General features: G+C 44.8%; 2 protein-coding genes and 1 long non-coding RNA gene across 3 annotated transcripts in view; all 3 read right to left on the bottom strand.

The window, feature by feature from the left end:
• Positions 1 to 11,758, bottom strand: part of LOC121571039 (NACHT domain- and WD repeat-containing protein 1) — an 18,634-nt gene extending 6,876 nt beyond the window's left edge. Inside the window, exons 1-18 of the mRNA XM_041882277.1 lie at positions 11,692 to 11,758; positions 11,482 to 11,589; positions 11,031 to 11,379; positions 10,737 to 10,936; positions 10,122 to 10,543; positions 9,477 to 9,631; positions 9,118 to 9,335; positions 7,479 to 7,618; positions 7,190 to 7,300; positions 6,834 to 6,995; positions 6,485 to 6,608; positions 5,999 to 6,202; positions 4,363 to 4,710; positions 3,555 to 4,081; positions 3,294 to 3,433; positions 2,816 to 2,944; positions 2,377 to 2,711; positions 2,114 to 2,247 (exon numbers count right to left, since the gene is read on the bottom strand). Of these exons, the coding sequence (XP_041738211.1) occupies positions 2,114 to 2,247; positions 2,377 to 2,711; positions 2,816 to 2,944; positions 3,294 to 3,433; positions 3,555 to 4,081; positions 4,363 to 4,710; positions 5,999 to 6,202; positions 6,485 to 6,608; positions 6,834 to 6,995; positions 7,190 to 7,300; positions 7,479 to 7,618; positions 9,118 to 9,335; positions 9,477 to 9,631; positions 10,122 to 10,543; positions 10,737 to 10,936; positions 11,031 to 11,205 (3,524 nt within the window). The 5' untranslated portion in view covers positions 11,206 to 11,379; positions 11,482 to 11,589; positions 11,692 to 11,758. The remainder of the gene's footprint in view (positions 1 to 2,113; positions 2,248 to 2,376; positions 2,712 to 2,815; positions 2,945 to 3,293; positions 3,434 to 3,554; positions 4,082 to 4,362; positions 4,711 to 5,998; positions 6,203 to 6,484; positions 6,609 to 6,833; positions 6,996 to 7,189; positions 7,301 to 7,478; positions 7,619 to 9,117; positions 9,336 to 9,476; positions 9,632 to 10,121; positions 10,544 to 10,736; positions 10,937 to 11,030; positions 11,380 to 11,481; positions 11,590 to 11,691) is intronic.
• A 500-nt stretch (positions 11,759 to 12,258) lies between these two features.
• LOC121572681 lies at positions 12,259 to 12,913 on the bottom strand. Its single transcript, XR_006001890.1, has 3 exons — positions 12,823 to 12,913; positions 12,568 to 12,624; positions 12,259 to 12,366 (listed from the first exon to the last, which is right to left on the bottom strand). It is a non-coding gene; the product is annotated as an uncharacterized LOC121572681 (long non-coding RNA).
• Positions 12,914 to 13,389: 476 nt separating this feature from the next.
• Positions 13,390 to 22,285, bottom strand: rwdd (RWD domain containing 4). The gene is made up of 8 exons (XM_041882275.2): positions 22,044 to 22,285; positions 17,708 to 17,788; positions 16,496 to 16,605; positions 15,756 to 15,906; positions 14,943 to 15,042; positions 14,810 to 14,859; positions 14,619 to 14,621; positions 13,390 to 14,236 (listed from the first exon to the last, which is right to left on the bottom strand). Exons 1-8 carry the CDS (start codon positions 22,065 to 22,067, stop codon positions 14,204 to 14,206), a joined length of 552 nt encoding a protein of 183 aa, XP_041738209.1. The 5' UTR covers positions 22,068 to 22,285; the 3' UTR covers positions 13,390 to 14,203.
• Between the last annotated feature and the right edge of the window lie 4,545 nt (positions 22,286 to 26,830).

The raw sequence follows: 26,830 nt of genomic DNA, 5'->3' as shown, positions 1-26,830 counted from the left end.
CGTGTAGTTCTGGGCTGATTCCTCACTGTTCTCATGATCATTACAACTCCACGAGGTGAGATCTTGCATGGAGCCCCAGGCCGAGGGAGATTGACAGTTATTTTGTGTTTCTTCCATTTGCGAATAATCGCACCAACTGATGTCACCTTCTCACCAAGCTGCTTGGCGATGGTCTTGTAGCCCATTCCAGCCTTGTGTAGGTCTACAATCTTGTCCCTGACATCCTTGGAGAGCTCTTTGGTCTTGGCCATGGTGGAGAGTTTGGAATTTGATTGATTGATTGCTTCTGTGGACAGGTGTCTTTTATACAGGTAACACGCTGAGATTAGGAGCACTCCCTTTAAGAGTGTGCTCCTAATCTCAGCTCGTTACCTGTATAAAAGACACCTGGGAGCCAGAAATCTTTCTGATTGAGAGGGGGTCTAATAATTATTTCCCTCATTAAAATGCAAATCAATTTATAAAATTTTTGACATGCGTTTTTCTGGATCTTTTGTTGTTATTCTGCCTCTCACTGTTCAAATAAACCTACCATTAAAATTATAGACTGATCATTTCTTTGTAAGTGGGCAAACGTACAAAATCAGCAGGGGATCAAATACTTTTTTTCCCTCACTGTATGGACCTCTGTCTAAATGTATTCTCCAGTACTCACATTCCTATATTGAAATACATACATTTGTAAGACTTTTGTATTTATTTACAATACAATCCACTGACAGTATTTCTAAAATAATATTTGGAAGCACTGTAATTTAAATGTGGTCTGCAACACACAGCTGTCAAACTCTTTCCCTGTTACGGGCAACCTGCCATATAGATGGTAATCACCAGAAACCGAAACCCAGTGTGTTATATTGTCACCATCCACATACAGCTTGTATTACTAACTACCTCAATGACCCAATTTGTCTTTCATCTGACATCTACACCACTCAGGTGCGAGAGGATGATCACATTATCCACGACACCATCCTCCCATTTAATCAAGTCAATGAAATAAGATTAAGATTTAACACTGTCTGGAAAATGTATCGTTTCATGTATCATCGTACACATATCCCGGTGTCCAACGTTATCTGTCTATCTGACAGGGGCTTGTGTGTGTGTGAAGGTTTCCAGGGTTACGTTTTAATAGGCACCTGAGAAGTAGTCCGTTTGAATAATTCAACAGTGTTTCCAAAACCGCACCCGTGAAATCTGTCAAGGCGCTACGTCCGCCTGATTTCACAGCGTGTTAACAACGAGGTCATGTGATATTATTTAAGGACCAGGAGAAGTGACACCTGTCACTAATTTATTATTACTCTACGGTACTAAGAAACAATCACCATTAGCCCCCAATGCGAAATAACCAAAAACGAATAAGAAAGACCCAAAGCAAAGAAAATATCATGAATAATGTGAGAAAAACGATATATTGTTTACTCTATCCAACATGGAATCAAGGTCGGGTTACATTTTTTTTCAATATTCAAGGTTGCGTGTAAAACACTGAGTCTCAATGTCCTTGAATCTGCCTATGTGTATAATTGGTTGGTTTAGTGTTTAGTTTTTCGTGTGTACCAGTGGAAGACTACCTGTTGTTATAGACTACCCGTTGTTATAGACTACCTGTTGTTATAGACTACCTGTTGTTATAGACTACCTGTTGTTATAGACTACCCGTTGTTATAGACTACCCGTTGTTATAGACTACCCGTTGTTATAGACTACCCGTTGTTTTAGACTACCTGTTGTTATAGACTACCCGTTGTTATAGACTACCCGTTGTTATAGACTACCTGTTGTTATAGACTTGCTGTTGTTATAGACTACCCGTTGTTATAGACTACCTGTTGTTATAGACTACCGGTTGTTATAGACTTGCTGTTGTTATAGACTACCCGTTGTTATAGACTACCTGTTGTTATAGACTACCTGTTGTTATAGACTACCCGTGGTTATAGACTACCCGTTGTTATAGACTACCAGTTGTTATAGACTACCCGTTGTTATAGACTACCCGTTGTTATAGACTACCCGTTGTTATAGACTACCCGTTATTATAGACTACCCGTTGTTATAGACTACCCGTTGTTATAGGGATCCGAATCAAGGACTAAAGTCTGACCTGTAGGCGAAAAGGACATAGTCTTTGATGGAGTTGTGGGAGACCAGTATGGAATGGTCTTTATGGATGGGGTCACAGTCCAGGGTGATGTTGACACAGCACAGTAGACAGCACGACGAGGCCAGGTCGAACACCTGAGGTGTCACAGAGAGGTCAAACCATCACCATGGTCACAAAGATTCAATGTCAAGGTCACCTGAACGTAAAACATCAGCGTCATGTTGTTTATGCTGATGTGATAATACATTGGACTACCGCAATACCTTCACCAGGTGACTTCCATCATAGAAGGCCACCAGCAGCTGTCCGTCACAGGCGGTGGTTACCACGGGAACATCCAGAGAGTCACTCTCGCAGTAGATCACTTTCCCAGAATCCACCTCTCTGACCTGCAGACTTTGTCCCATGCGGACCACCAGGACCCTGTCCTCCAGACAGAGGGTGAGGGAGTCGCCTACCACGCCCCCCGCCCCCTCCAGAGTCCTCACGGCGCGCCCCAGCTCCAGGTCCCACACCTTCAGGGTGCCGTCCCCACCGCAGGTGGCTGCCACCAGACCCCTCTGTCCCCTGGTCAGGGCCGTTACTGTAGACGCGTGGCCTGGAGCAGAGACAGGGGGAAAAAGACATTCAACATGAGCATTTACATAGCGTTGCATTGGATGACATAACCACCATGTCTTTATGTTTGTGATAGCTCTTTACCTGCCAGCAGGGTATGTGGGATCCCTCCTGGGGGCACGAGACAGCTGTAGGAGGGCACCAGGACTGGCAGAGAGGAACGGGCACACTGGGCCAGCAGGTCATGCAGGTAGCTAAACTTCTGTGGGTCACCTGGTAAGAACACATCATCACACTGACAGAGAACAGGCCATACACTTACATTTACATTTACGTCATTTTAGCAGACGGTCTTATCCAGAGCCACTTACAGGAGCAATTAGGGTTAAGTGCCTTGCTCAAGGGCACATCGAACAGATTTTTCACCTAGTCGGCTCGGGGATTAGAACCAGCGACCTTTCGGTTACTGGCACAACGCTCTTAACCACTAAGCTACCTGCCGCCCTATACAGTTGGAAACTCGTATCGAAGCTTTTTTTTAATTGTGTTGGCGGTACTTCAAACTCATCCATTTGAGACGTTGAGTCACTTTATCCATCAGTGTCAGGGAGGTGAAGTATACCTGGAGCCACGGGGAGGTCTTCAGCAACTATCTGTCCCAGACGGCCTATAACCTGGGAGGCCAGCTGGCAGGGGTCCTGGAGCAGCACGGGCCTGGAAAGCTCCAGAGTAGCTGCCAACACCTCCATATCTACCAACTCCCTGAGGGGGACGACGACAGCGAGGGGAGTAGATAGGAACAAAGAGAGAGAGGACACACATCACTTATCTCAAACATACAGTATCAAATAGCAACTCAAAAGAAGCGTCTAAGAGAACCCACTTCTCTGGCAGCACGGCGCCCTTCAGGTCCTCTTGTATATGGAGCACAGACAGACCCCAGGCCTTGTGCAGCAGGAACTCATAGTTAAACACACACTCAGACAGGAAGGACAGTATCTGGCCTGAGCGAACCAGGTGGTAAGGCAGGCCATGGAGCTTTCTGAGGTTAAACACATAACTCTTCGTCGAGTCCTCCTCCAGTGTCCACGCCAGGGGCTGAAATATGTTTCTGTGTTGGCTGTCCGTACCCCGGAAGTAGTCTGCGTAGGTTGCGTGTAGAAGCTTACGGGAATCGTCCGTTTTGAGGTACCGTTTCACACACACCCTCCCCAGCTCGGAGTGGGTCCAGCGGTAGACCCACGTCCCGTCTGTCTCCGCCTCCGTCAGGTGACCCCCAAGGTCCCGTCTCAGCCGTGCCCACAGCACGCACGGCACCCTGGGAAGGCTGGAGGAGGAAGTGCAGGATGAATGGGAGAGCGATATTTCTTGTAGAACCTTCCCATCTCTCCCCATCAGGTCCAGTAGCTCCTAATGATCAGAATAATAATAATAATAATAATAATAATAATAATAATAATAATTTTGTAGAATAGCTTTATTTTTCCCAAGATACCTTCCGATTTTAAATTAAAATCCCAGTACATTAGGTACAATACAAGACACAATGTCCAGCTGTGTGATTGGTCAGTACATTAGGTACAATACAAGACACAGCTGTGTGATTGGTCTGACTCTCTATTTTGGTTAGTATTCCATGTGATCACAGCTCTTTACACATTCTCCTTCACTACCAAATTTGTTTCACCCACCTCTTCCGTGACGCCCCCTCTGGAGAGCGAAATAACCGCGGCGGCCCGTGCCACCAGCTGCTCCCCGTGGGCCCTCTCCAAGCAAGCCAGCAGGCCTACGTAGAGCCCCCCCAGGTCGGGCGGGAGGCCCAGGCTGCCCTGGGGGGAGAAGGAGGTCCAGAGGACGGACTCAGCATAGACAGCCTCCAGGTAGACAGGGGAGGGGCAGGAAAGGCAGGCCTGGAGGAGAAGCTGCCACTGCCAGTCCTGGAGCCTGCGGTGGTCAGCCTGGAGTTTATGTTCTAGAGCCTTAGTGATGTCATCAGGACTGAGGGGTGGCAGGGACAGGACAGTGGGCTGGGCTGACTTCTGGATGGGGAAGGATCAAACGGAGAATTTCATGATCACTTTGATACTAGCGTGATGACAGAGGGTTTTAGATAGAACACGTACCTGAATGGTACATGTCAGGATGTCTCACATGCAGTAACTTAGCAACACGCAGGCCCCACCCACCTGAGGATCTCTCCTTTTTCAGCCATCTATTTCCTGTGTTTGAAGGGTGCAAAAATCCACTTGTCACTTAAATCTCGCTGGATTGATTGCTTTCATTTTACTCTGGCGACTCTTCCCTTGTGCCATTCGTTTTCTAACGTAATGACCGTGGGAAACGTTTGTAATGACCGGTCAAACACACTCCGGTTACAGCCGAAATGGACTCAACGGAATACAATGGTTTCCGTCACATCTATAAGAACGGAGATTTAACGTCTCGATACTTACATCACAAGAAAGAGAAGAAAGAGAACTTTATTTAGGTGGGTGTTGATTTTTTTTGTGCAATTAAAAAAAAAGTTTGCATTTAATACAGATTGAAATGTTCACAAATTAGATGCGCTGAAATGAAAGCAATTTTCGCAAGAGAACACTCGGATTATAGTGCTATTATGTCTGATCTCACAAACAATGTAAAGTTTGTACATATACTGTAGGTATAATCTAGAGTGAAGCGTTTTTTTTTTTACTTTAAATCGCGTGGGTATCCTCCTCTTAACACACTTGTTGAATTATGCATGAGAACGTGACAACTACAGTAATGAATAATTAATGAGACAGTCTAGACAGCGCAGTTTATGATTACAGGTAGGATTACGTTTTTGGTGGTTGCAGCCCTGTTCCACACCTTTATGTTAATTTATTAATGTATGCAAATACACCCAGTGTAGATGAGGCACATATCATCTTCTTTATTTTATCACAAAGTATTTAAAAAATACCTGATATAAAAAAAATAGTATATATGAGTGCTTCATAAGAAAAGAAAGGTGACATTTTACAATCAATTGAATATCCGAATTCCCACCAAAATGCCCCGAACTTAATTATTTGTCCATGCCAATACAATGTTTTATGTGCAATAAATTATGGATTTAAACCATTCTAAATATTTGGAGAATCTTCATCCATTGTCCGACTGTTGCATTTATCAGAATTGTATTTTAAACCTTTTAACAACTTTGACGACCGTTGCTACAGTAACTGCACACCTGCACAGCAGTGTTCCTCCAGATTTGAACGTGACAGCGGTAAGGCGGGCAGCCTAAGTAATGGTAGGATAAACACTGTTGTACAGTATCTTTCGTCAACCTGTCCTGACCTGCAGGGTGTGGGCGCAGGCAGAGTCTGTGGTGGCCGACAGGACGAGGTGGACGTGAGGAGGGAGAGGTGTAGACAGCCAGGAGAGGTCTGCTCCATGCTCCTCAGAAAGATCATCTAACCCGTCCAGCACAAGGATTACGGGGCTGTCCGCCCTCAACTGACCCAGCAGGGAGTGGAACTCATTCACCAGCTGAGGGAGACCCTGCGACGAATGGACACAGAATGATATTGGTCATTTAACGTTTTGCATTTAACGTGTTACAATGCGTTTTCATGTTTGTACCTATTTTTTTGGTCTATGGACTTAACTTTTGTGGTATAAAATGACCAAATGTGGTTTTGGGGTGAAGTATCACTTTACAGCTGACCAATATAAGTATTTGACCATGTTATCTATTCTATCAAGACAGCATTCTTGCTCTTCTATATGGGAATTGCATTGGTTGGAATAAGATGATAGATAACGTTTGTCAGAGGTAGCTACCTCAGAGAGTTCAGTGTGGTGGCTGTAGGTCTCAGCCAGCTGAACACACAAGTTCTGGAGAACCAGACGCACATTCCTGCTCTCCCCCGTCAGGCCCACGAAACACACCAGCACCTTCACAGCTCTGAGAGGGAGAACAGGCAAGTCCAGTTTGTGAGAACTACAGAGTCCTTCATATACACTCGGTCACAGGAATAGTATGGTTTGCTCTTCACCAAGCAGTACGGATTCCAGAAAGCACTTCAATTCTTGACTTAGGATCATATCGTATTCCTAAACTGAAATAAGTGCACAATACCTTAACATTTTCACAAACATTTCCCATTGATGTCATGGAGCCACCCCTCACCCAGTAATCCAGGAGGGGGCGAGGTGTGCCACTCTGGCCATGGTGGTGCTCTTGCCCCAGCCAGGGGGACCCAGTAGGAGGATAGGCCTGGGAGAAGACCCCTCCTCCACAGCCCTCCTCATCTCACCCAGGAAGCCTTCTCTCAACACATGGTTATTTTCCCTGGAGAGAGACTAGTCACGATGATATCAAACCCACTTTGAAGCTAGCCTGGTTCGAGATCTGTCTGTGCTGTCTTGCCAGCTCCTATGGTTCAATATTTGGCGTGACACAATGAGCACAGTATCTGAAACCAGGCTACTTAGAAGCATGCAGGTGGCCATTCTAAAGGAAAGAAAGCCAAACCAGAGACTTACAGAGTGTGTCCGTGGTTAACATGGCGACGGATCTCCTCCTGTATCCTCATTCTAGATGCTTCTCTCCTTCTGATGTCAAAGGAGCCTTTGGCTTTGTTCCCCTTCATAACTCTGGAGTAGGAGAAATACACAGCTCAACTCAACATTTATGCCATCAGTTAACTGTTATGCAATAATATTTGAGGGCCAACATAATGACAGATATACATGGTAATCATGTGATAAACATGTATTATAGTTTCAATATACTTTATTACACGTGTTATACATTTATTTTTGTCTCTCTCACTTGTTCAGAGAGTTGATGACAGTCCTCTGGAAGTGGGAGGAGATGTGTTCTGTGTAGAACTGATGGGATCGGTTGTGTTTGGGGTTCAGGCCCTTAATTCCCCAGTCCACGTTACGCTCATAGATGTTGGTGTGGCGCAACTTAATGAGGGAAGAAAGACAATGGAGGCTCCTCAGAGGAGGAAGGGGAGGACCATCCTCCTCAGTGAATGAAAAAATAAAAAAATAAAAAAAATTGTGAAATATTTTTAAAGTTATCCTTTTTAGATGAAACTATACTAAATATATTCACATCACCAAATAATTGATTAAAACACACTGCTTTGCTATAAAGGTCTACAGTAGCCTCAACAGCACTCTGTAGGGTAGCACCATGGTGTAGCTGGAGGACAGATAGTTTCCATCCTCCTCTGTGTACATTGACTTCAATACAAAACCTAGGAGGCTCATGGTTCTCACTCCCTTCCATGGACATACAGAGTAATTATGACAACTTCAGGAGGACGTCCTCCAACCTATCAGAGCTCTTGCAGCATGAACTGACATGCTGTCCACCCAATCAAAGGATCAGAGAATGAATCTAGTACTGAAAGCATAAGCTACAGCTAGCTAGCACTGCAGTCCATAAAATGTGGTGAGCAGTTGACTCAAAGTGAGAGAAAGACAATAGTTGAACAGTTTTTAACAAATTATTGAGGTGAGAGGAGGAATACAACGATCAAAGGGATCATGCTGTTTATATGTGGCTGCTATGAAAGTGAAGTGTGTTTGCGTGTGATCAGGGGTGTATTCATTCCGCCGATTCTGTTGAAAAACGTTTCTTAAACGGAAGCAAACGGAACGAAGCGGGGATAAACATACAGTACCTGAATTTGTCCAATAGAAGCTCTCGTTTGCAACTGTTGGACTAATGATTACACCCTAGATCAGCTAAGATGCAGGCAAGAGTGTGCAAGGCGGTATTAAATGTGTCACTGTCCGACTCCTTGATTACTCAAATGTTTCCCTCGACCTGTGCCGTGCACCTACGTTGTAAACGTTCATTCATAGGCTAGGTTGTAGCAACCTCCTGATGGGAATAGGGAACATCAGAGCATCATGTAGTAGCCTAAACCTATCGATGTTACACTGACCTGGGTGAACGGAATATGAAGGACAGTTATCCAATATGCTGTAATAGAAATAAGGCCATGCTCATAAAAACAATTATCGTCCTCCTTCATCTTAAACGGCACCGACCGCCACTGTAATGTAGATATCGGTGAGCAGTGTTACTCTGTGAAAGCTTTCATTTTGTCTTGGTATCATTCTCTCTCCTTTTTGCTCCCACACACACACACACACACACACACACACACACACACACACACACACACACACACACACACACACACACACACACACACACACACACACACACACACACACACACACACACACACACACACACACACACACACACACACACACACACACACACACACACACACACACACACACACACTCTTCCCACCCCCAACACATGCAAACCCATCCACACATGCACACACACACACACACACACACACACACACACACACACACACACACACACACACACACACACACACACGCGCACGCGCACGCACACGCACCCTTACCTTTTTGTGAATGCGATCCACGAAGCTCTGGTGTGCTGCATTCAGGGTGCGGTTGACCTGCGGTCGACCTTTCAGCAGGTCGATGTAGTGGGCAGCGTGTTCGTTCCTCAGGCTGTGGTGGAGGTCAGGGATGACCCTCTTATAGCAGTGGCAGTGTTCCTCTGGAGGGGCCTCGGTTCCTAGCGACCGGAGGCCCTGCTCTACCTCACAGTCTAGCACTGGGTGGGGAGCAAACCAACATGGCTTAACGCAATGTACACTACTTCCTGTCCACTACCGTAAGAGGGGAAATAACCTGATCCACCGCTAAGGTGAAAGGACAATAATTAATGACAATAATAACTACCCCCCATACAAACCTGTCCTGAGGAGGTGAGATGCCACCTCCCCCCCCAGTGCCTCTGTCCCACTCCTCTGTAGCACTCCCCACAGGAGCAAGCAAGTTGCGTGCCAAGCCTTCCTCGCCTGCCTCCTGCGCTCGCCATCTCTACTCAGGAAGTCAGGCTGTTGGGTGCTACCAACACATACAGGAACTAGGTGATTTCAAGATGATTGACAATCCAATATGGTGAAGTGATTTAAGACACTTGTGAATGGAATGGAAGAAAAACAAAAAGCTGAGAGGGAGGGTTGTTGTACTGTGAGAGCTCCATTTCCTTGTCTGGCTCATATTAAACAACCATTTTCATAACAATACATGGTCTAGGGGCAAGAGCCATGGAAACCAAACAAAGCATTTCATACGCCAGTTGGGTTTGAACTGCCAACGGTTGTTGCTAACTAGTTTAGCAAGTTACACAAGCTTCAAAATAAGAAACTATACTAGTGGTCCTTGTGTTGGTCATTTCAACAATCCCTAAAACAAACAAGTAGCATACTACGCAAACAAATTGCTTAAAAAAAAAAAATACAAATAAAAGTTGACATCAATGTGTCGTGGCCAAACTTGTGAACTTTGAACTCAGTTATAGCAATACGAGCAACAGTGTAACTTTACATCTTACCTCACAGGCAGTAGGCGGTACACAGCAGGAACACAGTTCTCATCCAGTCTGTACCACGTCTGGAGTAGGATCAGATCCCGGTCGAAGTCTGCCCAACACCTCGTCCCCGCAGGACTTACCCATGTCTCATCTGCATCAGAGAGGGAATTATGGGATACAGAACTCTCATCGCTCATTAACCCGGAATTCTGAGCTGGATCTCCTGAATCATGATCGTCGTTGTGTTCTGGAACAAAGCTGCCCGTGTCACTTCCCGTGGCGATATTAGACTGGGAGTCGCTGATGATGTCGTCCATCTCGGGGTGTTTTCTCTTGGACATCTTCTGTCTGTCTCTCTCCACCACGCTCACGATGGCCTCAAAGACCTCTCTGGAGATAGTGCTGGGCAGGGTCTGGACCTCATGCTTCTGGCCAAGGAATAACTTTCAAATAAAAAAACACAATTAATAACTTCATGAATCCAGGAGTTTAGCTAGTGACTGGCAGAAGGGTCGTAACTTGTGGGAAGATATGTTAGATAAGAGATCAGCGAAAGAAAGGTAAAGGAAGAGAGAAAGAATTTGACTCATGAGCATTGTTTTCGAATTTTAAAAAAATACACTAGAGATATCTCACTATGAAGTTTGGCCCCAGTGTTTTCTGACACTGTGTGAGGGCCTCCACATGCAGCTCTGCCGTGTCATGTCTATCTGACACGGGGTCTCCCACGCCCCAGCGCAGGTCCACCATCCTGAAGTCATAGCCCCTCTGTTTGCAGTAGAGGTACATGCGAGGGAACACACTCTCCATCAACACACTCCTCTCTGCCACCGTGTCTGTGTGGGGATGGGATTGTGGTTGATAACACATACAGAGACAAGCACGCATGCACCCACGCTCACGCACCCACGCTCACGCACCCACGCTTACCTTTGTATCCACCACATATGTAGACCATGAATCTCCTCTTCTTGGCACCTTCCAGGTCATCTGTTACGACTGTGAGACCTAATGAATGAGGTTCTCCTCCTGTTGCACTGCAGGTGTTGTCCTCCTTCCTCTTGACAACACCATTAGAAGATCCATCCGATAGACACTTGACCATTTCGGAAACACTTTCAGTCCATGAGGTGATATCCTGGTTTGCACAAACACGGTCTTCCTCCTCTTCCTCTTCTTCTTCCTCTTCCAGTGCCACCAAACTCTGCAGCAGGTTTTGAGGAGCGTCCTTAGTGCCATCGAGTCCTCCATCTAGTAAGGCTTTGAAAGCTGCTTTGTCCTAAAAAAACCACCCCAAAATAAATGAAGAATGGGATCAGTTGTTTTTCCATGATCAGATCAGGAAGGATGAATAAGCGAAGAGTTGCTTGGTCCTCCTCACCCTGAATAAATACCCCTGCGTTTTCAGCAGATGCAGCACATCCACCCCTTTCTCCTCTGACGGTGTGCTTTGTCCATAAGACTTTACATGGCGCTGCAGAAAATGATACTGAGAAGGATATGTGGATTTACAACATACAATAACATGCAACATGAATAATGAATTGTGTAGTGAAAGATAGAGCAGTACAGAAGTGTGCAGAACACTTACTCTGAGGTGAGCTGTTATCTGTGACTCTGCCTCCTCACTCACTTTGGTCAAAGGAATACTCCAAAGGTTGTCTGCTCTCTACAATATAAAGACAGACTACAGTAAGCAACACATGGACTATACATTTCGACTAGCTGAGAAACGCTGCCTGCCTGTCTGTCTGTCTCCTCCCGACTCCCGACACGTTCATTACTATGGGACAGCCTGGAGATCGAATTTGAATATTGAAACAATGTTGCAAAATGTCGGAGAGACAGACAGCAAGGTTTATACAAATCTCCGCTGTTGAAAACGAAATGTTAGTCTAAAAGAAATGTGAGATAATGTCTAGATGCTTTTTATAGTGGAGATCAAGTTTATAAATTGCCTGGCTGGGCTGATGAGACGGTGGATTGGGCAGTCAGATGGAACAGAGTAAATAGGCATATTAACGTCATAGATTTAGCCGGTGGTCATTTGTGGAATAGACACCGGCTGGAATGCAGTTTTAACCAATCAGCATTCAGGATTAGACCCACCCGTTGTATAAATGTGTTATTCAAACTGGATCGATTACCTTACCTTATTGAACCTAATCTTTTTCACTAGAATGCCATGGTCGGTTCGACAGTGGGAAAAGAACATCTCCTGGAGTCTTTGGGATGTGGGAATGGTCGCTCTCTTGTTTTTGCTGTCCTGATGGAATGATGCATTTACAATGAGAAAGGAACACTGGGTGAATTGATACTATTTAAGGTTATAAATCAATGTAAATTACTTCTGTAGAACAATTTAACCTTCAATTGGGTGATAAAAGAGAGAGCAGACACCCACCTAGGCTATAGAACATCTAACGGTGGACTGAATATTATGAGACTACCTGGCACTTAAACTCACCCGAGGCAGTGAGGTAGAGCCATTGGAAATAGGTGGAAATATTACAACTTCTTTCTCCTATGAATGAAATGGAAAATTGTAGCCTAACATTTGCAGGAAGCTCTTAATTGAGAGCTATACATTATTTATGATCAGTTATTGTAAGTCATGTTCATTTAATATAAAAAGTTAGAAAATATTTTAAAAAATTAGTTCACATTTTTTACAATAATTGCAAATTAGCACACACAGCAATAACGAAACAGTTGGACTTACTTTCTTGGTCTTCTTTTTGGGGACAGTCCCGTTTTTATAAGTCCACATTTGTTCTTGTTGTTAGGATAGAGTCACCGGTCTTCATAGGCTGTCGCACGTTCATTTATTATCCCGCTTGAAGCTTCAATGGCTCGCCATCCACCACCACGACTCAACGCTGTCAGTGTCACCTACCCCAATGTGTTTGCAGAAGTGATCACTCCTTTGGCAACTAGTGTTGTCCAGGGCGGAGTTGAGTGATGGTTCATGTTCCACTAATAGGACTAGGCCAACGAGAGGCAACACTGACCCGGTGAGTATTATGGGATAGGTGTAACAGTTCTTTAGTTACCTCGGTTGAAGAACGCGTCACGCGTCAGGGTGTTCTAAGTAAAGTTTAACTTCGGTCATGGCTTTAATGACGTAGAAAATAATCTTCAGGCGGGCCTCCTATTCATTAGTATGTTTTCTACCTCTAGATACATCGCCATGGGAACCAAATATCCTACCCACAGGACTGGTGGTAGGGGATAAAGTATTTGGTATTCACATCAAGCCGTTTCTCTGTTAAAAGAAATGTAAGATCAATATTGTAACAATAATTTTTTATTTAAAAAAACTAATGTTTCTCAGTTCATGGGGAGAGCAGGTCTCTAAATTAATGGGGCACAATATCACATCAATTCAGTTGGTGTGTTCCTCGTAACATGTTGAGTTAATAATGTTCCACACTGCTGTATGTCATGATACATTGAGGATCATGAAGCCATATGTTGACACCCCCTGGTAATGCATGTTTTACAGCTCTGATGCCTAGCAACTGAACTATGGTCTCAAAGTGGACATATTTTCAATTCCCTGGCGGTGATGACAGTACACGCGTGTCTGGCTCATGGTAACAAGAGGTCTCAATCATTCCACCTTGACAGGCAAACCCTTCACCACTAATTCACTTTGGCCTATTTCGACAGCACAAATACTAGCACACCACCCCCCCCAACAACAACAACAAGCCTTCATTGTTTCAATGCTGCGATGCAGCTCACACTGCAATTCACTGTCATCACCACAGTTAAAACCAAAATAAGTCACACACATTTGGGGTCTCTTCCAAGCAAATGAAAACACAGGTCATAAAAAAAACGGCCACATTTTAACCTCCTTCCGAAATAACATTAAACCACCTGTATGTGTGACACCTCAAAAATAACAGCTTTGGCAGCTATTGATTGTGTTCAGGTGTAGAGGACCCCCGGTCCCGTCTTCCTTGGAGCGAAAAAGCGGCCATCTTGAGTGTGGCGTCTTGGGGCAGACTGGAAGGAGTCAGGTGGTCTGAGTGAGGTCGGGAGACTTCACTTCCTAGTAAAAGCCGCACCAGAGACCTGTCCACCTCCTCCACAGCCTAGTCTTCCTCTTTGCCGCCTGTTCTGCTCAACTGAAAACGACAACATCGACAAAAGCATTAAGAAACCACGGTAAGCTCAGATGCATATCCACTGAATTCAGAAGGGCCGTGTTTTTTTAAAAAGTATTTGGGGAAATATGTATAGATGGTGGAACAAGCTCCCTCACGACGCCAGGACAGCGGAGTCACTCACCACCTTCCTGAGACACTTGAAACCCCACCTCTTTAAGGAATACCTGGGATAGGATAAAGTAATCCTTCTACCCCACCCCCTGCCCCACCCCCCCCCAAAAAAATAACATATTGTAAAGTGGTTGTCCCACTGGCTATAAGGTGAATGCACCAATTTGTAAGTCGCTCTGGATAAGAGCGTCTGCTAAATGACGTAAATGTAGATCTTGATTGTACTTACATGCTGGAGTGTCATATTCAACAAGTTGAAGATGCAAGAAAGGAGAGAATAAAAAATGATTAACAATGGTGTTTTTGGCAGCAATTGATGTGGTCAAGGGTGCCATCTTCTAAAAAAAAAAAAGCACAGACACAGGACAAAAAGGTGTTCGGCACAAAATCAACTGCCGTGAACTAACTGAACAAATATACCTTGATGACGTCGACCCAGTCCCAGCCTCTGGGGAGCTCCCCTTTGTTATCTGTTAGTCGAAACAGAGATAGAACCGTTTAAATAATGCCAATAGCCTTGACTAAATGTAATTGGTGTGGTTTCGGTCCTTACCGGTTCTACAGGTGATCTTCCTCTTCTGTGATTTGGTCAGCTGTTCTTTTTTTTCTTTTTTCCTGGCTGGGGCGTTGAGGTCACTGTTGGACATCAACGTCTGGAAAACAGGTCACAACACAACGGGTTAACGAGCACAACGTGGGGGGGGGTGCCCCTTCCAAGTGATTCTGTTTCTATGGAGGATGCCCCTTCCAAGTGATTCTGTTTCTATGGGGGATGCCCCTTCCGAGTGATTCTGTTTCTATGGGGGATGCCCCTTCCGAGTGATTCTGTTTCTATGGGGGATGCCCCTTCCGAGTGATTCTGTTTCTATGGGGGATGCCCCTTCCAAGTGATTCTGTTTCTATGGGGGATGCCCCTTCCGAGTGATTCTGTTTCTATGGGGGATGCCCCTTCCGAGTGATTCTGTTTCTATGGGGGATGCCCCTTCCAAGTGATTCTGTTTCTATGGGGGATGCCCCTTCCGAGTGATTCTGTTTCTATGGAGGATGCCCCTTCCAAGTGATTCTGTTTCTATGGAGGATGCCCCTTCCAAGTGATTCTGTTTCTATGGGGGATGCCCCTTCCAAGTGATTCTGTTTCTATGGGGGATGCCCCTTCCAAGTGATTCTGTTTCTATGGGGGATGCCCCTTCCGAGTGATTCTGTTTCTATGGGGGATGCCCCTTCCGAGTGATTCTGTTTCTATGGGGGATGCCCCTTCCAAGTGATTCTGTTTCTATGGAGGATGCCCCTTCCAAGTGATTCTGTTTCTATGGGGGATGCCCCTTCCAAGTGATTATGTTTCTATGGTTGTGTGTAGCACACTGACCACGGTGGTGACCACAGCTTGGTGGTTCTCCATCAGAGTCTCCTGGTTGTCTTTGGCCCACTCGAACAAGGTGTACATCATGGCAGTGCCCAGGTTGGCCTCCACCTGCTCCTCCAACCCAGAGATTATCAGCTGCTTGGTGTCTGGAGATCTGATAGAGAATCATTTAGAATATACGCCATTTAACTGATGCTTTTATCCAAAGCGACTTACAGTCAGTCATGTGTGCATACATTTTCCGTATGGGAATCTATCCTGGCATTGCAAGTGCCAAAAATCTAGTATTGAATCTAGTACTGAAAAAATAAGCTACAGCTAGCTAGCTAGCTACCACTGCAATCACCAAACACCAGGATCAAACAGAGAGGGATGCTATGTTAGCTAGCTGGCTATCCAACACTGGAACTCTTCCAAGTCAAGGTAAGCTTTTGGTTTCTATGAATTTATTGCCACCGGGGCCTGCCGGTGTAACTTCTAAACTGCTTGCTGACTGTACACTATCCTGGCATTGCAAGTGCCAAAAAAAAGCCACAGAGGACAGCAGCAACTCGATGTAATCACCTCAGGAATGAGTTAGATAACTTTATACACGCTATTATGAAGTTAATTTGTATCTTTTCAAGTTCACAGTATTGCATTGGGTGGATCATCACCCAAAACGTAGGGATATGACATGGTGGCAACATAAATATGACTTAACCACAATAACAAGGATGGTAACAGTGTCAATGGTTGCTTACATTTTTTTGTTGAAAAAGCCATCTAGAGAAATGTCAGGTGCGGTTTCTGGATACATCTCAGGCCATGAGATATCCAGAATGAACGCTTTGGAGTCATCGTGTTCTCCTATCTGGAAAGGGAACGGGATTAGGGACGTTGGATCACGTTCATTCACATCGACAGTGTTCCCCAAAACCTCTTCCTGACCCAGCGGATTAGTAAACCAACTGAATCAGGTGGGAGACAGACAAGGCAATGGATTTCCTTTATTCCTGACTTCCTCTCCTACGACCTCTACTTGCCTCTTTTTTTTTTTTAATTGAGGAGAGGAGGCAAAGAGAGGAAATTTGGAAACAATATTTGACAATCGCCTAGATATGGCGACCACTTGACTGTTTCCGGAACACGGAGAAGAGGATGAAGGAGTCGAGGACAGGATGGACCACAGATAGAAGGGGACATACAGAGTAACCCAGACACGTCACTGGGGCTATAAAGCTGAAGCATCCTTTTAGAACGTTTTCTCACCACCAAATATGCTAGTGAGAGGAAGTCCAGTCGAGGGTAGTGGGAGAGGATGGAACTATGTGAAACTGGGCCGACATTCTGCAAATTTACATTTTACATTTTAGTCATTTAGCAGACGCTCTTATCCAGAGCGACTTACAGGAGCAATTAGGGTTAAGTGCCTTGCTCATGGGCACATCGACAGATTTTTCACCTAGTCGGCTCGGGGATTAGAACCAGCGACCTTTCGGTTACTGGCACAACGCTCTTAACCACTAAGCTACCTGCCGCCCATTCTCATCGATTAAACATCTGATCTCAACACATTCTTCTGTTCCCAAAACTAGAATATGTTACAAACACAGTGCACTAACTTTTATAGACTTGAGGCTTTGCAAAAGTATTATTATTTTTTTTTTTTATGCGTCGCTTAGGAGTGCAAGGTCGAATCGAGTTTGTGCACATGCCTAATTCTGAGGAGGCGTTCCCCAACGGAAATATGCATATATATGCTACAACACGCCAATAGGATCTCGCTAACTTGTGCATGCCTTTTCCCCACCTTCTTGCTTGTTCTGACCTCTAAGCTTCATTTGCTCCCACTGTAAAACGACACAGATGAACCATCTTGGGTTAGTTATGGAGTATCTTTGGACGGACGTTTTCCCAATTGAGAATCTCACCCTGCAAATTATGCAGCACATCCCATTCAACCAGCTACTCACCCTAAACTGAAATGAAACTGGGCTGACTTCCTTGAAGCGCTCATCCCCCTCATATATAGAGCGAAGTGCTTCTAACTCCATCTGGAACCAAAGTGAGGGAGAGAGAAGACAGAGCACAAGAGAGAGGGGTTATTCGTTGATGTTGGATACAAAGATGGTAGGTAGCTAGATAATATACACTGAACAAAAATATAAAATGCAACAATTTTAAAGATTTGACTGAGTTACAGTTCATATAAGAAAATCCGTCAATTGAAATAAATTCATTAGGCCCTAATCTATGGATTTCACATGACTGGGAATAAACAGGAAAACTCTCATCCAGAGGCAGCGCTCCTAGTGGCCGGGGACTTTAATGCAGGGAAACTTAAATCCATTCTACCTCATTTCTACCAGCATGTTAAATGTGCAAAAACTCTAGACCACCTTTACTCCACACACAGAGACGTGTACAAAGCTCTCCCTCACCCTCCATTTGGCAAATCTGACCATAACTCTATCCTCCTGATTCCTGCTTATAAGCAAAAACTAAAGCAGGAAGCACCAGTGACTCGGTTAATAAAAAAGTGGTCAGATGATGCAGATGCTAAACTACAGGACTGTTTTGCTAGCACAGACTGGAACATGTTCCGGGATTCTTCAGATAGCATTGAGGAGTACACCACATCAGTCACTGGCTTCATCAATAAGTGCATCGATGACGTCGTCCCCACAGTAACCGTACGTACATACCCCAACCAGAAGCCACGGATTACAGGCAACATCCGCACTAAGCTAAAGGGTAGAGCTGCCGCTTTCAAGGAGCGGGCCTCTAACCCGGACGCTTATAAGAAATCCCGCTATGCCCTCAGACGAACCATCAAACAGGCAAAGAGTCAATACAGGACTAAGATTGAATCGTACTACACCGGCTCCGACACTCGTCGGATGTGGCAGGGCTTGAAAACTATTACAGACTAGAAAAGGGAAGCACAGCCGCGAGCTGCCCAGTGACACAAGCCTACCAGACAAGCTAAACCACTTCTATGCTCGCGTCGAGGCAAGCAACACTGAAGCATGCATGAGCGCACCAGCTGTTCCAGATGACTATGTGATCACGCTCTCTGTAGCCGATGTGAGTAAGACTTTTAAGCAGGTCAACATTCACAAGGCCGCAGAGCCAGACGGATTACCAGGACGTGTACTCCGAGCATGTGCTGACCAACTGGCAAGTGTCTTCACTGACATTTTCAATCTGTCCCTGACTGAGTCTGTAATACCAACATGTTTCAAGCAGACCACCATAGTCCCCGTGCCCAAGGACACGAAGACAACCTGCCTAAATGACTACCGACCCGTAGCACTGACGTCTGTAGCCATGAAGTGCTATGAAAGGCTGGTCATGGCTCACATCAACACCATTATCCCAGAAACCCTAGACCCACTCCAATTTACATACCACCCCAACAGATCCACAGATGATGCAATCTCTATTGCACTCCACACTGCCCTTTCCCACCTGGACAAGAGGAACACCTACGTGAGAATGCTATTCATTGACTACAGCTCAGCGTTCAACACCATAGTGCCCTCAAAGCTCATCACTAAGCTAAGGATCCTGGGACTAAACACCTCCCTCTGCAACTGGATCCTGGACTTCCTGACGGGCCGCCCCCAGGTGGTAAGGGTAGGTAACAACACATCTGCCACACTGATACTCAACACGGGGGCCCCTGAGGGGTGCGTGCTCAGTCCCCTCCTGTACTCCCTGTTCACCCATTACTGCATGGCCAGAAACGACTCCAACACCATCATTAAGTTTGCAGACGACACAACAGTGGTAGGCCTGATCTCCGACAACGATGAGACAGCCTATAGGGAGGAGGTCAGAGACCTGGCCGTGTGGTGCCAGGATAACAACCACTCCCTCAACGTGATCAAGACAAAGGATATGATTGTGGACTACAGGAAAAAAAAGAGGACTGAGCACGCCCCCATTCTCATCGACGGGGCTGTAGTGGAGCAGGTTGAGAGCTTCAAGTTCCTTGGTGTCCACATCACCAACAAACTATCATGGTCCAAACACACCAAGACAGTCGTGAAGAGGGCACGACAAAGCCTATTCCCCCTCAGGAGACTGAAAAGATTTGGCATGGGTCCTCAAAAAGTTATACCGCTGCACCACCGAGAGCATCCTGACTGGTTGCATCACCGCCTGGTATGGCAACTGTTCGGCCTCCGACCGCAAGACACTACAGAGGGTAGTGCGTACGGCCCAGTACATCACTGGGGCCAAGCTTCCTGCCATCCAGGACCTCTATACCAGGCGGTGTCAGAGGAAGGCCCTCAAAATTGTCAAAGACTCCAGCCACCCTAGTCATAGACTGTTCTCTGTACTACCGCACGGCAAGCGGTACCGGAGCGCCAAGTCTAGGTCCAAAAGACTTCTCAACAGCTTCTACCCCCAAGCCATAAGACTCCTGAACAGCTAATCATGGCTACCCAAACTATTTGCACTGCCCCCCCACCCCATCTTTCTACGCTGCTGCTACTCTGTTAATGTAAAATGTTAAAGCACCGGTACCCTCACTGTATATAGCCTCCCTACTGTTATTTTACTTCTGCTCTTTTTTTCTCAACACTTTTTTGTTGTTGTTTTATTTAACTTTTTTATTAAATAATAAATGCATTGTTGGTTAAGGGCTGTAAGTAAGCATTTCACTGTAATGTCTAGACCTGTTGTATTCGGCACATGTGGCAAATAAAACTTTTGATTTGAGATATGCATATGTTGGTCACACAAAAAAAGTAGGGGCGTGGATCAGAAAACCAGTCAGTATCTGGTGTGACCATTTGCTTCATGCAGCGCGACACATCTCCTTCTCATAGAATTGATCAGGCTGTTGATTGTGGCCTGTGGAATGTTGTCCCACTCCACTTCAATGGCTGTGCGAAGTTCCTGGATATTGGCGGGAACTGGAGCATGCTGTAGTACACGTCGATCCAGAGCATCCCAAACATGCGCAATGGATGACATGTCTGTTGAGTATGCAGGCCATGGAAGAACTGGGACATTTATCTTCCAGGAATTGTGTACAGATCCTTGGGACTGTGCATTATCATGCTGAAACATGAGGTGATGACGGCTGATGAATGGCACGACAATGGGCCTCAGGATCTCTTCACAGAATCTGTGCATAAAATTGGCATTGATAAAATGCAAGTGTTCGTTGTCCGTAGCTTATGCTTGCCCATACCATAAACCCACCGGCACCATGGGGCGCTCTGTTCACAACGTTGACATCAGCAAACTGCTCACCCACACGACGCCATGCACGCTGTCTGCCATCTGCCTGGTACAGTTGAAACCGGGAATCATCAGAAGAGAACACTTCTCCAGCGTGCCAGAGGCCATCGAAGGTGAGCATTTGCCCACAGAAGTCGGTTACGATGCCGAACTGTAGTCAAGTCAAGACCCTGGTGAGGACGACGAGCACGCAGATGAGCTTCCCTGAGACGGTATCTGACAGTTTGTGCAAACCTACAGTTTCATCAGCTGTCCGGGTGGCTGGTCTCAGATGATCCCGCAGGTGAAGAAGCCGGATGTGGAGGTCCTGGGCTGGCGTGGTTACACGTGGTCTGTGGTTGCGAGGCCGGTTGGACTTACTGCCAAATTCTCTAAAACAACGTGGGAGGCAGCTTATGGTAGAGAAATGTACATACAATTATCTGGCAACAGCTCTGGTGGCCTTTCCTGCAGTCAGCATGCCAATTGCATGCTCCCTAAAAACTTGAGACATCTGTGGCATTGTGTTGTGTGACAAAACCGCACATTTTATAGTAGCCTTGTGTAATTATCATGCTGTTTAAAATCAGCTTCTTGATATGCCACACCTGTCAGGTGGATAGATTATCTTGGCAAAGGAGAAATGCGCACTAACAGGGATGTACGTTAAACAAATTTGTGCACAACATGAGCGAAATAAGCTTTTTGTGCGCATGGAACATTTCTGTGACATTTTATTTCAGCTCATGAAACCAACACTTTACATGTTGCGTTTATATTTTTGTTCAGTATAAATACGTTAGCTCTCTAAGGAGATTCAGTGCACTGACTCACATTACTCTGAGCTATCGTTGGATAGCTGGTGGTGTGGCTAAAACTAGCCAAGTTCTTCAGTTAGCTAACTAGACAAACTAGCCTAAGCATCCACTGACTACGGTAATGCTAATACTTCGTACATGAAACTGTTTTCGACAAAACAGAGTTTCTCAGTAACAGTTCAGCCTTCTAACTATAGCTAGCTAGCTCTGTTAGCTAGCTAGCGCGCTGGTTAGCATCACCAGATAATATTACCTCTTGATCCTCGTTGGCAGTCATGATTTCTTTCTTTCAGGTGACGCAAAAAAATGTAGTTAAGTATGTCTCGCTAACGGTACAAAAATGAAAAGTGCAGAGTTAACGTGTCATGTCTGTGATAAAAAACATATATATATAGCTAGTTTATTAATTTAGCAGCGTATGTAGTTGATCCAACGTCAGATGTTACCCATGATGTTCTTCGCATTGTACGCATGCACAGTGTCCCTGAACTTTGAACCCAACCACTCTTGCATATTCTTCTTCTTCTTCAGTGGGGTTTATCGGCGGTTGGCATCCAAAGTTATGGTGCATTACCGCCACCTACTGTACTGGAGTGTGGGCCAGAGACAGGGAGAAACTAAATACTACCTGCCATCCCCGTTGCTCTTAAAAAAAGATAAAAAAATATTTGAGACTATATCTAATGACGTTCTACTCAATACACTCTTTAAACTAATTTCCTGTATCCCCTTCTCCCTAATATTAGATCTCATCCTCTCTCTTTCCCGCTGATACTGCCCACACTGTCGCAATACATGCTCCATGGTCTCTGTTTCCTGACAATAATCACACTTGTTGGATGCTTTCCTATCACATTTAATGTCGTATTTAACTGGCCGTGTCCCACCCTTAATCTTGTAAAAATAGCGTCCTCTCTTCTGTCCCTTCCTGCCGTCCTCCCCTCCCTGACTTTCCTCTGTACTTGAAATAAATGCCTGCCCTTAGTATCTCTATTCCACTGCTCCTGCCATCTCTGCACCATCACTGTATATATTAATATTTTTGCCTCTGCCTTGCTCATTGAAACTTCAACATCAACATCCCCGCTACTAAGTGCTTGTCTAGCCTGTTCATCTACTGCCTCATTCCCCTCCACCCCCACATGGGCTGGGACCCAAGTAAATCTTATCTGAATACCCATCTGTTTAATCCTGCCATGGGTTTGTAGCACCTCATGAAGCAGGTCTTCTCTGCTACGTGAGCTAAAGGACTGGAGACTCATTAACACTGCACATGAATCAGAGCAAATAACTACTATGTCTTGTTTGACTTCCTCCACCCACTGCAAGGCCAACAGTATGGCCATCAGCTCCGCCGTATATACAGCCAGATGATCTGTAATATGTTTCCTGACTTCCACCCCACATTCCTGCACTACAAATGCTGACCCAGTACGTCCTGTCCTTGGATCTTTTGAACCATCTGTGTAAATGGCCACAAAATCCTGATACACCGTTTCAAGACGTCTCTTAAAGAAATCAGATGGATCAACACCCTCCTCCCTAAGACCACTCTTGCAGATCCTGCAATGCGTTTATATGGCCACAGGAGGGCGTCTGGAACTAAGATTTCCAAAATGTACTGAACAAAAATATAAACGGAACATGTAAAGTGTTGGTTTGATGAGCTGAAATAAAAGATACCAGAAATGTTCCATATGCACAAAGTGCTTATTTCTCTCATTTTTGTTGCACACATTTCTTTACATCCCTGTTAGTGAGCATTTCTCCTTTGTCAAGATCATCCATCCACCTGACAGAGGTAGCATATCAAGAAGCTGATCAGTTTTCCCCAATTGCTAAAACACAATTTTGCAAACTAGGCTGGTTTTTTATCAAAATACTTAACACAATTCACAAAACCACACACCCAAACTGCAAAATACCTCATATATCCTGCAAAATGAAGCACTGCAACCAAAACTACATATAGCATTATCAAAATCAAACGTTTGCACGAAATGGCACACACTTCATTCATATTACCAGATGTTTGTCTAACCAACTACACACTGTTGGGCATAATGAAAAGCACTGTCATCTTTAGTATGCTTTGCCATAATACTAAAATAGTTCAAATTGTAGAAAATTCTTCAGATTGTTTACATGCACAGAAATGCTGTTGAAACATTTATTTATTTTTCACCAAACAAGTCAGTGCAACATATGCACAGCAGATATATTTACATTGGACTGAACAAAAATATGCTCACAAAAAACAGTAAACTGAAAAAGAAAATTGCAGAAAAAATGTGCAGAAAAAAATATATAGAAACCAAAAGAGGCAAGAAAAATAATTAGGCAGCATCTTGCCGCACAGCTGGGTCTGGCCACAACGCCTCGTCCACATCACAGGCAATATCTTCCCTTGCCAGACATCAAGGGAAGAAGTGCCTTGAGTGCCTTATCCATCCCTGAATCGCACCCACATCAATCTCATCACATGCCTCCTCCATAGCCTGCACAAGAGGCATGCGCACAAAGGGCTGCCGGTCGTATACCTTCCACCGCCATGCCGAAGATAACTATTCTATGGGGTTCAGAAATGGTGAGTATGGTGGGAGGTATTGCACGAGAAATGGTGGGTGGTCAGCGAACCAGTTTTGGACTGGGGCTGCACGATGAAAGCTCACGTTGTCCCATACTACAACGTACCGGGTTCTTTGATGGTCTGCATCATTCATGCGCTCTGGTGGTGTGAGAATGTTGTGGAGTCTGTCCATAAATGTGAGAATATGGGCTGTGTTGTATGGTCCAAGGTTGGCATGACGGTTGAGGACACCATGCGTATTAGAAATGGCAGCGCACATTGTGATGTTCCCACCACGTTGGCCAGGAACATCTATATTGGCTCTGTGGCCAATTATGTTTCTCCCCCTTCTTCTGGTCTTTGCTAGGTTGAACCCAGCCTCATCTATAAAGATGAACTCATGTGTGATTGCATGAGCATTCATTTCCAGTACTCCCTGAAAACAAAGAACAAAAGCAGTCAATATGGTGTTATCCAGTACACTGGGAAAAAATGTTGCGTGTAGTGTACTGCAGTCAATATTGTACTTACATCCACATATGCTCGTCTGACCTCTTTGTTTCTCTCAAACGGCACCATATAAAGTTATTTCATTCTGATTTGGTTTCGCTTGAGAATGCGAGCCAATGTGGACAGACTGACTCGTTGAATATGGTGTTGTCTTGGATGATGTGGCTTTGAATTTCTCGTAATCTGATTTCATTATTTTCCAAAACCAAGTTTACAATGGCAGCTTCCTGTACCCCGGTGAACATTTGGCCCCTTCCTCCACCATGGTTGCGTCTCTCAGTCCTTTAGAAAAACAAAAAAACAAAAATATAGGGCTTGGACAATGCAGCCTAAAGATATTTCCCCCACAGTAGAGTAAATTGTACAGGAAACTTGTGCAGTTAGTGTATGACATCAGCCATTCATGAAGTAAACAGGTGTCACCCAACTGATTCACTATGACATGGGGTGTACTACATAGTGTGAAAGACATTTTGGTTACATACCTGTACTCCAGTCTAAATGTCCGGATGACACAGGCGACAGCAAAACGTCTCAAGTTGGGCTGCACTCTCTGTCCAGTCTCTCGCATTGTCAGCCCATGATTGATGACATGATCAACTAAGGCTGCTCTGATTTCATTTGCAAGTTGTTGTCTTCTTTGGCCATGAACTCCTCTACCAGCTCTACCCCTATCTCTCACTCTTCCTCCCCCTCTCATTCTCATTCTCACCCTCCCTCTTCCTCTTCCTCTTCCTCTCTCTGCAACGTCTTCCATTGTTGTTGTAAAACAAAAGGTGCTCACCTGTGGTCTTTTCATAGAGCTTACTTCCTGAATGAAGTGGTAACAATTAACCATTGAGGTGTTTGGCCAGGTGGCACATGTATTGGCCAATTAGCTCATGTAGTGTCATTTTGAATGGCAGTGTTTTGAAATGGCAAACATGTGACTTTATGTCAGATTGTTGTGTCTTGTGCAGAGAACCGTGTGCAGTGCCATTTTGAATTGCAAAATGTGTGTAAAGCAGAAAATGTGTTTAGACTTTTGGAGACTTGAGAAGAGGTTTTGCTCTCTGTGTGTCAGTTTAAATAGTTGTGCTGTGCATGTCATTTTAGTGTGTTAGCAATTGGAAAAAACTGTAAACAGCATGATCATTACACAGGTGCACATTGTGCTGGGGACAATAAAAGGCCACTATAAAATGTGCAGTTTTGTCACACAACACAATGCCACAGATGTCTCAAGTTCTGAGGGGGCGTGCAATTGGCATGCTGACTGCAGGAATATCCAGCGGAGCTGATGCCAGAGAATTTAGTGTTAATTTCTCTACCATAAGCTGCCTCCAACGTTGTTTTAGAGAAATTGGCGGTACGTCCAACCGGCCTCACAACTGCACACCAAATGTAACCTTCATTTCTCAGAACAAGAATAGACTGATGAGTTTCAGAAGAAAGTGATTTGTTTCTGGCCATTTTGAGCCTGTAATCGAACCCACAGTTGCTGATGCTCCAGATACTCAACTTGTCTCAAGAAGGCCAGTTTTATTGCTTCTTTAATCAGCACAACAGTTTTCAGCTGTGCTAACATAATTGCAAAATGGTTTTCTAATGATCAAGTGGCCTTTTAAAATGATAAACTTGGATTAGAAAACACATACATAATATAAGGCAAGTACTGGAAACAATAGAACACTGTGAAAAATCTGGGAAACCAGGTCTACTATTCATAGCAGACTTCGAAAAGGCATTTGATAAGGTACGACTGGGGTTTATATATAAATGCCTGGAGCATTTCAATTTTGGACAATCTCTTATAAATTGGGTTAAAGTCATGTATAGTAACCCTAGGTGTAAAATAGTAAATAATGGCTATTTCTCAGAAAGTTTTAAACTGTCAAGAGGAGTGAAACAAGGTTGTCCACTATCGGCATATCTATTTATTATTGCCATCAAGATGTTAGCTATTAAAATCAGATCCAACA

This window comes from Coregonus clupeaformis, chromosome 1, assembly GCF_020615455.1.
Source record: "Coregonus clupeaformis isolate EN_2021a chromosome 1, ASM2061545v1, whole genome shotgun sequence".
Classification (NCBI taxonomy): domain Eukaryota; kingdom Metazoa; phylum Chordata; class Actinopteri; order Salmoniformes; family Salmonidae; genus Coregonus; species Coregonus clupeaformis.
The sequence above is the reverse complement of the archived record's forward strand: the minus strand, read 5'-3'. Positions and strand labels throughout refer to the sequence as shown.

Excerpts from the sequence above, each read along its gene's own strand:
- rwdd (XM_041882275.2), bottom strand. The coding sequence starts at position 22,067 with ATGACTGCCAACGAGGATCAAGAG. Across the intron at positions 17,789-22,043 it reads CTGCCAACGAGGATCAAGAG|ATGGAGTTAGAAGCACTTCG; the intron begins GTAATATTATCT and ends CTTTGGTTCCAG. Across the intron at positions 15,907-16,495 it reads GGCTTTTTCAACAAAAAAAT|ATCTCCAGACACCAAGCAGC; the intron begins GTAAGCAACCAT and ends ATTCTCTATCAG.